Source organism: Dermacentor andersoni, chromosome 3 (genome assembly GCF_023375885.2).
Source record: "Dermacentor andersoni chromosome 3, qqDerAnde1_hic_scaffold, whole genome shotgun sequence".
In the NCBI taxonomy this organism is placed as follows: domain Eukaryota; kingdom Metazoa; phylum Arthropoda; class Arachnida; order Ixodida; family Ixodidae; genus Dermacentor; species Dermacentor andersoni.
In genome coordinates, this window is record NC_092816.1 from 40,078,033 (window position 1) to 40,090,181 (window position 12,149).

At 45.8% G+C, this 12,149-nt stretch overlaps 2 protein-coding genes across 2 annotated transcripts in view; both read left to right on the forward strand.

Moving 5' to 3' along the window:
* The window catches only part of LOC129380137 (membrane metallo-endopeptidase-like 1), a 56,707-nt gene that overhangs the window by 2,809 nt on the left and 41,749 nt on the right, over window positions 1-12,149 (forward strand). Inside the window, exons 3-5 of the mRNA XM_055078291.2 lie at window positions 324-448; window positions 1,527-1,648; window positions 7,139-7,183. Coding sequence (XP_054934266.2) covers window positions 324-448; window positions 1,527-1,648; window positions 7,139-7,183 — 292 coding nt within the window. The remainder of the gene's footprint in view (window positions 1-323; window positions 449-1,526; window positions 1,649-7,138; window positions 7,184-12,149) is intronic.
* Window positions 8,518-10,010, forward strand: LOC140216270 (uncharacterized). The gene is made up of 4 exons (XM_072286666.1): window positions 8,518-8,561; window positions 8,814-9,156; window positions 9,469-9,908; window positions 9,977-10,010. The coding sequence occupies exons 1-4, from the start codon at window positions 8,518-8,520 to the stop codon at window positions 10,008-10,010; spliced, it is 861 nt and encodes a 286-aa protein (XP_072142767.1).

Below are 12,149 nucleotides of genomic sequence, written 5' to 3' on the forward strand. Positions count from 1 at the left end.
CCTATGTACGCCGCAACGTCACAGAAATGAGCGAACCTAATTCGTTGGCGCATTTAATCGCACGAATTACGTTTCAATTAGGCAGCGGTGTGCTTGCCACCAGTTCTTAGGTCATTTTCTCCGACCCCATATACTACAGATGTCAACGCGATCATAGTTACCAACCGGAACGTGGCATTCTCCGCCAGTTGGTCGTCGACTTTCGCGATATATATAGGTGACGCATGCAGCGCCACCGTTTTTAATTGTTTCGCGCCCGTGGGTCCGCAGTGCGCGACGCAGCCGCGTTTTTCACGCGCGCTCCTACACCGTTTCGCGCTCAGGTGCCCTACAGTGGCACGGCGCCACAGGTCCAGCCTCCAGTCTTCCAGAGAGTTCCTGTGTACGGGCCTCCAAGCAGCAGCCAAGGCGCCGCCGTGATGCACGAGACCCCCGTCTCGAACGCGAGGTGCGCCCCGTTGCGCACACAAAGCGCCCTTTGATTGGTCGCTTCTTATTGGAGAGTAAGATCCAGAGGCGACGGTACTGCGCATGCGCAGACGCTGCCGTAGGTGTCTGCACATGCGTAGTACCGTGACCCCTAGTTCTTGCGTACGCAAGCCTCTTGCGTCCTCTAATCTAACATTCTCTATTATAGCCCTTTGAAGGCCGCGCAAGGCAGCAATAAATCTTTACTGCCTGCATAAGTGGGCTCAAGCGACGATAATGAATAAGGCACAATTGAGGTTAGTTCACTTGATTATTTTTTTATTCGGAAGCTTTCCTTTAGGGATGATATGGCAGTATGTTCTTACGCACACGCTCGATTAAGAGGGGCATTAGAAAGAAAGATAAAATCAGTCTCAACAGGCAAAGTATTTTTCAAAAGATTGGTTTTAATTCATTCCGCGGTAAGATGCGCTTTACTAGAAGACAACATAAAGTAACACACTATGTATTCATATTTAATTTCTCAGCGAAACCGCTGCGCTGGTACGTCAATGTGAGGTCATATATTTCGAAGAATGTTTTTGCATTTGGGCACTCGTGGCGCAGGAAAAAAGTATACGCGAAAATTGCTGTGTTTAATCTTTGGCTCTTTTAGAATCCAGCACGTAGTCCATACTTAGCCATCAAAAGTGAACTGGGCACGAGCTAGCAAACGCCGTTAAAATCCATAAAATCACGGTGAGCTGTATCTTGCGGGAACTTCAAGGTGGCGTCACCATCGGTCCGCCTCTTGGTGCTGCATCTTTGTTGCCGGCGCACCAAGAAGGAGCTCGCGGCAAGACCGTCCATTTTGGTATTCCAGAAATATGATTATCCTCTTTAGCATAGTACTACTGCGTAGTGACGCCGGCTGTCGCAGTATTTGGCCCGCCAGTATATGCCGAAGGCTGCACAGCGCCTCGGGTGCCCTGCTTGACTCTATAGTGTGTACGGTCGCATTCACTCGCGCCGCGGTCCGCTACGTCGGAGCGTGTTTTAACGATTCGCCGTGTCGACGCTCGTCGTGTCGACGCTCTTCGTGTCGACGCTCGTCGCAGCACCCACAACCTGGCCCACCAGACGGGCATTCAGAAGGTGATGCTCAAGTCGAGCGTCGTCGTGCTCTCGGTCGCCTTCCTCGCGCTGCTCGGCGTCGCCTGCGTCATCATCGCCAACAGAAGTGGGTGCAATCCCCGATCCCGTATTTAGAAATGCGTATATTTACCGCATATGAGACACACGCAAAAGGGAAGACCCGCAGACGACCACACGGGCGGCATGTGTTTTCCCTTTTGAGTGTGTCTTAATTTGCGGCAAACGTGTATTTAATCAAGTATCAACTATAGGCCCAGAACTTACCCTGCATTTGGCGTGTGTAAGATTACGAAGAGTGGAAATTAAAACAACAGGCAACGAAGTAAGGGAAAACATAGGGGAAATTGTAAAGCATACAGGTCATAGCATATCCTACAGAAATTGCCAGAGGGAACTCTGGCGTTGGGATTGTTTAGCGACTATGGGAATTATGGTTAGTGCACGTTTTGCCCGATCTTTGTGCTAGTGGCTGCAGAGGTTCTTGTGGCTTTATCCGCCTTTATTACCCTAACTCGAACCATTGCTAGTTCCGTAAGCACAGAAGGCAGTAATACCCTGCACATACGCATAATTACTGCGAATGACTGCACTTATAAAGCAATATTTTGTTGAAACTGATTATTTTACAAAGTCACAAAGCCGATTGAAGTTAGTAAGAAGAAGCTTAGGCAGGTCCATGCACCAAGGATTACTTCCACCGCTGTCTCAACCACCATGCTTGCATCTCTCATGCAATAGCACCAGTTCCTTCTAGTATAGTTTTGTATGAAACTCTGTGATACAGGGAACTAACCCTATACGCATACCTTGACGTCGGTGTCTGTTGGCTTCATTTGTATGTTTCTATAAGTAAATCTAAGCCCTTGCTTCCCCTGATTCTTTTCGAGCTGCTGGGACTAAATGTTAATACAGTGTAGCTTACTTAAAGCACGGATACCAGTTACTGGCTCAACAGACTGCCACATGCGTACAGTATGTCAAGAACAAGTAACTATTCTACACGTAATCACCCCTGCCGTAAGTTTAAAAAAAAATCCTTGGTGTTATGTTACAGATGCCGAATACCAGTACATCCAGATCTGTCTATTACAAACAAACCCCTTATTACGTTTGACAAACGCATTTAGCTGAATTAGAGCAATATGCCTACTTTACACGTAAGCAATGTACTATTACCATATGTGATTTTGTGGATATGGATTTTCTGTGACGTATGGATTAGTGCATTATTAACCCACCCTGACACATTATTTAACCATCATCGACGTCACAACTCGCTTCCCCGTGGTGCATAAAAACTAAATTCCAGATAACTACTGCACTGCAGCAAAAACTTTATGAATTAAGAATTGGTTTTTGTTTTGTTTGCTGTAATCTTTATATTGACGCAAACAGGCGCGGCTGGAGAAAAAGAATCGCAACCACAAAACTAGATAGGGCGGCTGGCTGTTCTTTCGCCGCTGGTATGATGGCATCAAGGAGGTTATACACTTAGACTTCTGGAGTGGAGGTGGGTCTCTAGAACTGAAGCCGGTCGCAGCCATCTCGCTGTAGAGGTAGAAAGTCCGAACCGAGGAGTAGCCGCCGCAGACCAGCCGCACAGCTTGGAGTTCGTTCGTCGTGCTCATCGACTGTTGCGCAGTCGGAACAGCGTTTAACTGATTGCGGCATGCTTTCCGAAGGCATTACAACATCTGAGTAGGTCATTGGCTGCACCAATCACGTGGACACCCTTAACGTTCCCCCTTTAAACATAAACTCTCGTTGTTTGCACTCCCGACCGGACGTTGTGCGTACGTTTGCTTCAGTGGGGATTGATTAGGACCGTGCTCGTACTTACACGCGTGAAATGTGCGCATCAATTAGTCGCGGGCACGCGACGTGCGGTGCGCATTTTCCGCGACTGTGCACATTTTGTTTGCCAGCATCGCGCAATGCCTGTGTTTATATAAATCCAGGGAAAACACGGGGAAGGCGGGAGATTCAAATTCAAGACGATGAGCAAAACTAGAACAAGGTATAAAAGCGGCAGCCAACGTTCCGACAAGTGGACTTGTCTTTTTCAAGGTGACATATGCTTTCCTAGGCACAGTATATATCGGTAGGCTCCTTCTAAAGCGGAGAGGGGGTGAGGCGGGTGAGCAAGGCAACGACTGAGGCTGTGTTTGCGGCGAGGATGTACAATTGAAAATAAAGGGTCGCGATTCGACATCGGTGCGGTGGGGTCGGAGGGAATGTGCGGTGGCGTTTTGCAGGCGAAGGTACTGCAAAACCTGCAGGCACCTTCAAAGCGACATTAAATATAAGAGCACCGTAAATAGTTATACACACGAAGTGAAAGCTAGCTTTACTTGCACTATTTCCGATGTGATTTATATGCTTGAATGTTGCTTCTGTAAGAAAACAGTATATCGGTGAAACGGGACAATAAATGAACGTCAGGTTTAATAGACGTCGCGCGGACACAGCTAAAGAAGCTTCCCAAAGCCATCGCCGAGCATTTCAGCTAACCAGGTCATAACTTTGATGAACTTAAACTCTACATCCTGCAGTCAAATTTCCTGAGAGAGGCTTGCTGGGCTAGTTGGTACATGGTCATACCAAGAGAATGCCAGCAAACTTGAAAGTGGAAAAAATCGAGAAGCAGACATAGACAAAGCGACAGGAAGGTGGCTGGACTAACAACTGAACTTCATTCATGAAAACGACGTCCCCGAAGTCCGTACTGAAAATCCGCAAGGCACAACATAACGAAAACATGGTCGACACCTTATCTATACACGTCTATCTATACTTATCAAGAAATAAAAGCTCTTTCTTGGTAAGGAACACAGATGGCGCGCTTACACACTTCTCGGGGCCAAGTTTATGGATGCGATAGTTTTCAATCAACTCTCTTTTCCGCTGAGTCTTAGCCTTCCCCAATATAGAAACGTCATTGAAGATAGGATTACAACCGCACTCCTTAATATGCAGCGGAAGATTACCTCCTGTGCCTGTGGATATTAGATTCGCATGCTCACGCATCCGATCATTCACACAGCGACCGGTTTATCCTATGTAATCTCTACCACATTTCAAAGGAATGCTGTACACTACACATGTGTAGCACGTACGGTGCTCGCGACATGCTTGGTATTGCACGTACTTTTTCGCGAACTGTGCTGCTAGACCCTCGCGCAAAGTTTTGCAAGCTTACAAGGCGCAGAACAAACCAATCTGACGTCGTTTTTTGCCGCAACCTTTTTCAATCTATGTGAAATGCCATGTACATATGGCATAACCACCAAGTTCTCTTTTATTTCGTCTCGCACTTCGCGATACCCTCTGTTTTTCATTTTCAAACGCTTGTACACCGATTCAGCCACTGCAGTGATCAACGTATTTGGATAGCCTGCCGCTAACAGTCTCCTCTCTTGCTGGGCGACAGGAAGGCGGCCAGCCACCTTCCTGTCGCTTTGTCTATGTCTGCTTCTCGATTTTTTCTATTTTCAAGTTTGCTGGCATTCTCCTAGTATAGTCAAATTTCCGTTATGCGCGAGATAGAAAGTAGAGAATCATACCTCATCCATAAGATCAAAACATTGCGACCGATAGGCATAAACGTTTCGAAGGGAGCTTTAGAATCTATTCGCTATGCTAAATTTCAAGTGACAGGCAATTGCACTTGGTTATTTTTCATTGAGTTGCCTCGTGTCTTTTTTCTTTCTTTTTCTTCCCTCCCTTTATCTTTTTTCCCTTTTGTCTCTTTTTTTTTTTCTTACTTTATATACTAAATCCATGTTAGTAAATTTTAGTAAACCATTTTCTGCCGCTTCTTTTATTCTCTCTTTCAGAGAGGCGATAGCTCACTGACTTCCAGCCAAGCAGATTATCCTCTCCGCCTCCCCCCCCCCTCCCCCCGTCGTTGTCGTCTAGGCCCCTTCCAAGAAAAGACGCAGGGTCGGCTGACACACGGCGATGACGTTCAATAGCACCCCTTTACTTTCAATTATACGCCCTCGCCGCTAACACTCCCTCGGTCGTTGCCTCGCCCACCCCCTCATCCCCTCTCCTCTTTAGTAGAAGCCTACCTAAATATACTGTGCCTAGGAAAGCATATGTCGCCTTGAAAAAGACGAGTCCACTTGTCGAAACGTGGGATCCCGCTTTTACCGGGTTCTCGTTTTGCTCATGCCTGTGTTTGCAACAGGGAAACCATTGAGACGCATACACAAGAAGGACGAGCACTTCTGGAGGGGCAGTCGCTGATTCCATGTACGAGAGCAAGTAAAGCCGCAGCAGCCATATTGCTAGGGGCAAAAGAGGCATGCCCCCCAGCATAAGCGGCGACGGAGTACGCGCGACATTCGGCTGTATTTTTTATTGTCGAACCACATTTTTTAAAGGATTTAGATCAGTTCCCGATTGCCTCTTATTGTCGAAAAGCATTTCTTGATCATTTCCTTGCAGCAAGCCTCGAGAAAAGAAATTGGCGGGATGCTTCGCCAATCGGACTTCTTCGCTATATTAACTTATGAGTCTTCTCTCGTGTGATATGACTGTGTAATGAACACCACTGATTGCACGCCGCGTGAGGAGAAAGATTTTTCAGGTACATTTTTGTAAAGACCTAGTAACTCCACCTATGTCTCTCACCCGCAAATTCTGACAATGCCGGTGCGACCACCTTTCCTATTTATTGGGTGGTTGTATCTCTCGTGAGTCGTTGCTATCGCATGGCTGTGGATATGTGGCGAAACGGCACTTCATATTTTTTTATCTGCTCGGGTAGTTCCGAAAAGGCCCTCAAGCCCTTGGAGAGCTTATTTTATTCACAATACTCTATTAAGCGCTATTTCATTCCGGTACAAAACTGCCAAGCAGGAGAAAGGCGCTTCAAATCGTACATTTAGCATCATGAAACACTTGGTATTTGATATACTGAATCCAGAGGTCACGTCATCTAACGTCACAGTACAGAACGGACGCAGACGCATTAACTGTTACGGCTGTGCCTGCGTAATAAATATAAGGCGATAGTGTCCGCTTCTCTCTGGCACTTACGTCACTCATAGGAAACAACAAACAATGAATCCGGAGAAAGCGTAGGGGAAGTTAATTGTTCCCGTTAATTGAAATATGGAAATAATTAGGGAAATGGAAATGAAAGCCAGCGCAACTCACAACCGTCACTCAGAGCCTAAGTGTTCGCGAACGAGCGTCTCGAAGGCTGGCACGTACATTAGGATTCAACACGTCTTCTTTTAACATCTGTATGTGCCCGTGGCCAGCGCATACGTATAAGCTGGAAGCCTTCTCTTCAGCTATACGGTGTCATGGAACGTAGCGATTACACTTGCCATCACTCGCAAAAAAAAAAAAATGTTTGGCAAATTTGTAGAAACACTCATTTACCCTTTTTTTAACGCGCACTGTAACTTTGCTTTGAGAGAAATTGTTTCGCCCCGAAAGGTGTACCTATTTACATGGAAAATATTGTGAACCCACAGCTGCGTTGAAAGGGAAACGAAATTTGTGTCTTGTGTGCTTTTTTTCTCTGTAGTTTACATATAAATTTTATTCTAATTCGCAGCATCCAGCTTGAGCAAGTTCATGCAAAAGAACGCGACGATGGCGGGTAAGAAAACTAACACGCTTATTCACGCAAAAAAAAAGGAACAAAGAAAGAAAAGAAAGTACACTCCACTGACTGCTTCATTTGATAATGCCCGGCCCGCTGTTTGTATACGCCGTATTAGTTGGATGGTAATAAAAGCGATGGATTTACCCCCACAGTTTTAGAAATAATATATACAACTGTTGTAACAAGTGTTCTGTCTGACCTCTTTTCTAACCTGCTGTCCCGATTTCGCAACATGCAGATTCCGAGCTTCCGGAATTGTAACGTGTAATCGAGAGAATACATCCCAATATAAGGGTATACTTTCGTGCTAGACGCTCATTTCAGCTTTTCGTGACGAGCCTAATAAAAATTAATGTCGACGTGTCAAATGGTATGGAGGTTCTAACCTCTAAGTGCAGTTCGAACTTGTTTTTCTTCAATCAAAAAGAAAATCGGGATGGGTCACTCACGTAAACTCGCGACGTTCAATATCTCTGAAAAACGCGGATAGCACATATCAAAAGCCACACCGCTACTATATAAATTCAAAAGGTCGCGCCTTCGTACCACGTGTGTGCCTTGCTCCCAAGCGCATGCGCGCTTCGTTTAACATTGGCAGCGAGGTCTACGACCATCTACGACAAACCTCCTTGTGTACGACAAAGTTTTTCATCCAATACCACTTGAAAGTGCGAGCAATTCTTTCTCTTCTTTATTATTGTTATTATTATTTTTAGTTCCCAGGCTCATATACAGGGTCCTGCACGTTTTGCTGCGTATGTTCGAAAAAGAAAATTGGTTTTGCGCCCACCGCTGCACGGTTCATGCTCAAATTTTGCACAAAGATCGCATTTCGGAGTCTACATTCTTTAGTAGAACACTTCGCACAATTAATTGCCTGGTCTTTAAGAAAAAAAGTTTAAATTTGCCTGCACTTGTGGGAATGCGAGCTGCTACCTCGACCACGTAAGCCTTTTGTCGCCGCCTGCCGGCAGCACCAGAAAGCAGTGTTTCAGGGAAGGCTGACGCCTGTTGCCTGCTCCTGGAACACGAAACTGCCCTCTTGAAACGCTGCTTTGTGCAGCTACCGGCAGGCAGCGACACTGGTTTATACTTGCGTTTTCGGGACAGCAGATCGCGCCTTTATAAGTGGAGGCAAATTTACACTTCTTTCTTAAACACGAGGCAATTAACTGTGCAAAGTATTCTATTAAACGACATAGACACCAAAATGCGATCTTTTTCTGCACAATTTGAGCATGAACAGTGCAGCGGTGAGCGCAAAACCTGTGTTACGCAGCGATATATGCAGCACATTATGAGAGCACAGGCTTCATTACCGAGCCAGTATGACCGAGCTGAAGCCGCGTGACAGTTCAGAGACAGAGGCTGAGTGTGTGCGTTCTTAAGAGATCCTTCTAAGTTGCGACTCACTTAGAAATATGTTACTCGATGTTTGCGAGTTTTCGTTTAGCAGCAGTAGTATGGTTTGTTTTCTTTTATACCTGGTTTACATAACTTTCACGTGACGTCACCTCCGTCGTCTGCACCGACCGCCCGCCATTGCTCGGTACCACGTTTGGATCGCTTGCTCTTTGCCTGTGAAGTACAACGCGTCTGTGACAGGCGTGTACGACGGTTGAAGCGTGGCGGTGCTAAGAGGAAAGTGTTCGGAGTTTTGCCCTGCGTACTACGAAGGTCTTGTCGGCGCTACGCGGGCACGATACGAGACGAAGACAAAACTCTGCGACGGCGTGGACCCTTACACACTGAGAGTCGGCGCGGATGCGACTGCAGATGTGGAGCTGCTGCCAGCTACAACGCAGGTGGACATAATCAATTACCTGGTTTTGTCAACCAGCTACGTCACCTTGCAGCAGATGAAGGTGTATAAATCGCTGGATGCACACAACTACTTCACCAGCGGCTGGGTGCGGAACATTGCAGCAATGCGGCTCCAGTCGGAGCGCGTCATCGTACTCGGCGAGGTAAGGCAACAGCGAATGAAAACACATTTTTGTGCACGAGGAAGCGCAGACGACAGCGAAATATCTCGTTTTTATTCTACGATTCCATTCAGACGCAGCCGATTGCCGCACTAGCTATTTCTGTTCAGTCTTTGTGCACAGAGCAGTTAAATGTAAACGTGGTGCAGCTTTTCTTAGGTGCCCAAGAGTAAAGTTCAGGTTGCATGTTTAGATGCCGCAACCGTCGTACGCGCCAATATAAAGCTTCGCGATAGGGTCATTAACCAAACAAAACTTTCGAAAACTAATTCTAAGCAACATCTTTTTTTTCAGGTCAGCCATTCTCAGCGGCTTCGGGAGCCAGACCTGAAAGTGTGGTGCTTAGCAAACACAGATGGCAGCATCATAACAGCGCACTGCACCTGCATGGCAGGTGCAGGGGAAGCATGCTCACACATTGGTGCTGTGCTATTTGCTGTAGAGACATCAGTGCGCTTAAGAGAAACGAGAACATGCACAGGAAGAAAAAATGCCTGGCTCCCAGCCAATTGCTCTGGCACACAGCCCAAGCGCCTAAGAGACATAGATTTCTCGTCATCCAAGATGAGGAAGAGAAAAATGGACTCGATTCACCTGCAGCAAGGTGTTGAAATCACATCAACGTGCCTCCCACAAGCCCTGCCACTGGCTCCTACTGAAGAGTCAATACAACTGTTCCATTCACGTCTTGCTGATGCTGGAGCTACACCAGCTGTCTTCATGGTCCACCCAAGGTACAGCGCTATGTTTGGGAAACCAAGAATGCTAGAACCACGTGTTCTGCGTGATCTCTCATTTGCAGAAGCTCGGTCCGAGGACTTGGAAACACTGATTAAACGGGGTGAGGACTTCCTTAGTGAGCTTCACATCAGTCAAGAAATGGTGGACCACGTCGAAAGTGCCACAAGAGGACAGTCAAGTTGTCCAAAGTGGTTTGTGTACCGTGCTGGCAGAATCACTGCTTCTGTGACAAAAAGTGTATGCTCAACGAGCTTGAAAAAGCCTTCTATAAGTCTCTTGAAAAAAATATGTTATCCTGAGCAGCAGCAGTTCACCTGCACATCAACAACATGGGGATTGGAGCACGAGTGTGACGCAATCACGAGCTACATGTCTGAAATGAAGCGGCATCATGGTGATTTTGAACTCTTAAAGCCGGGAGTTTACTTGAGCACACAGCACCCATACCTTGCAGCGACACCAGATGCTTTTATCAGTTGCACATGCTGCGGCAAAGGCGTTGTTGAGGTTAAATGCCCGTACACACTGGCCAGGAGAGGAATACAAGAGGCGAGCAATGACCCAAATTTTTGTCTAGAGAATGTGAATGGAAAGCTGACATTGAAACGAACACATCCATACTACTTTCAAGTGCAAACACAAATGGCGGTATGCGAGACAACATATTGCGATTTTGTTGTTTGGACCCCATTGTCAGTGTACATAGAAAGGGTGGCCAAGGACAATACCTTTTTGAGCTCCATGCTGTCCTCTACAAAGAAATTTTTTACACAAGTGATCATGCCAGAACTGCTTGCACAGTATTTCACCAGGAAAAGTACAGAAAGCAGCCAAAATAGCAAAGAGGAAGCCTCGTACTGTTTCTGCAGAGGGCCTGAATCTGGCAAAATGCTGGCATGCGAAGGCCAAAATTGCAAGTATGGCTGGTTTCATTATGTTTGTCTTGGTATTAAGAGGGCTCCAAAACAGAAACAGTGGTTTTGTGAGGACTGTGCCACTGAAAATAGCCAACAGAAAGCTACAAACCCCAACAGAGCTGCAGCACCATTCAGCTGCTTGTCAAACGTTGTCAAGACTACACCTGAAGCGGCCAGTACAGCGACAAGTGTAAACACAGGATAGCTTAGTGAAGTGAAGCCTTGTTGCCCGTTATGTATACAGCAACATCAAGACTACACACTGTGAATTTTGCATGTACAGCTAGATCCACGTAAACAACTATTGCTAAATGAAGAATAGCTTTAAGTGTGTAAATGCACCAATATGAACTGGTATGCCATATTTATGTCCAATACCCATAATGTTAGCTTTCTTTTGCTGAAATTGAAAAAGTTTCAGAATAAGAAGTTATTTATAAACTTACTGTTATTATTTACACAATACTGCAAGCTACCATTTTGCAGTCAGGACAGGAGTGGTTAATACTAAAACAATCAATATGGTATTGCAGAGAGTAAAAAGACTAATTGTACTCAAGAACGCAGTCAAAACTTATTTGGGGTGCGAAGGCACTTGCAACTAAGTGGACGAACAAGTACACACACATAAAGATCATTCAAACGACAAAATGTTCATTGATAAGCAAGCAGCAAAAGTGCAGACTTTATTGTCAACGTACAGGAATCAGAAAATGGACTATGAAAAGAGAAGCTGTGTCACAAGTAAACTACAGGGAGAATATGCACATGTTGCGACCACACACTGCAGATCAGATTCAGCACATATCTACAAGCACATGTTTGTTTGAAGATGCATGTGTGTAGGCACACACCAAGTGCTTGAGTGAATACTTGTGCGAATGTAAAAGCACTTGTGAAAAGTTCATACTTGTAAAAGAATTGTATCCATTCAGTGGTCGGTGTCCTTCTTTTTACCCTTCTTCATGATGCCTCCCGACCAGACGGGCTTCCGTCAAAACCTCGACTTCAAAAGAATGCCTTGAGTAAAACTTTGCAAACTGTCTACTGTGCAACATGGAATTATTTACAATGCAATGGGAGAACAATGGAAGCAATCACTCAGTGAAATCACAAATGAAAATGCGCAATCAGCAAAGAATGGCAATGGGGGTCAGAAGACACGGATGGGAGCGAGACAACAAGGATGAGCGCTAACTTTCAACTGGGTATTTATTCCCAGAAAAACATGTATTTGTAGGTCCGCACACCGATACGGCCCAATCACCACACATGAAAACCAGCCGCTTCCAGGAACGCAAATTTGCTTGTCGTCAG

Coding starts and splice junctions, on each gene's coding strand:
- LOC140216270 (XM_072286666.1), top strand. CDS start 8,518: ATGACCGAGCTGAAGCCGCGTGACAGTTCAGAGACAGAGGCTGA. Junction 8,562..8,813: donor AGTTCAGAGACAGAGGCTGA/GTGTGTGCGTTC, acceptor CGACGGTTGAAG/CGTGGCGGTGCTAAGAGGAA. Junction 9,909..9,976: donor GTCTTCATGGTCCACCCAAG/GTACAGCGCTAT, acceptor TCTCATTTGCAG/AAGCTCGGTCCGAGGACTTG.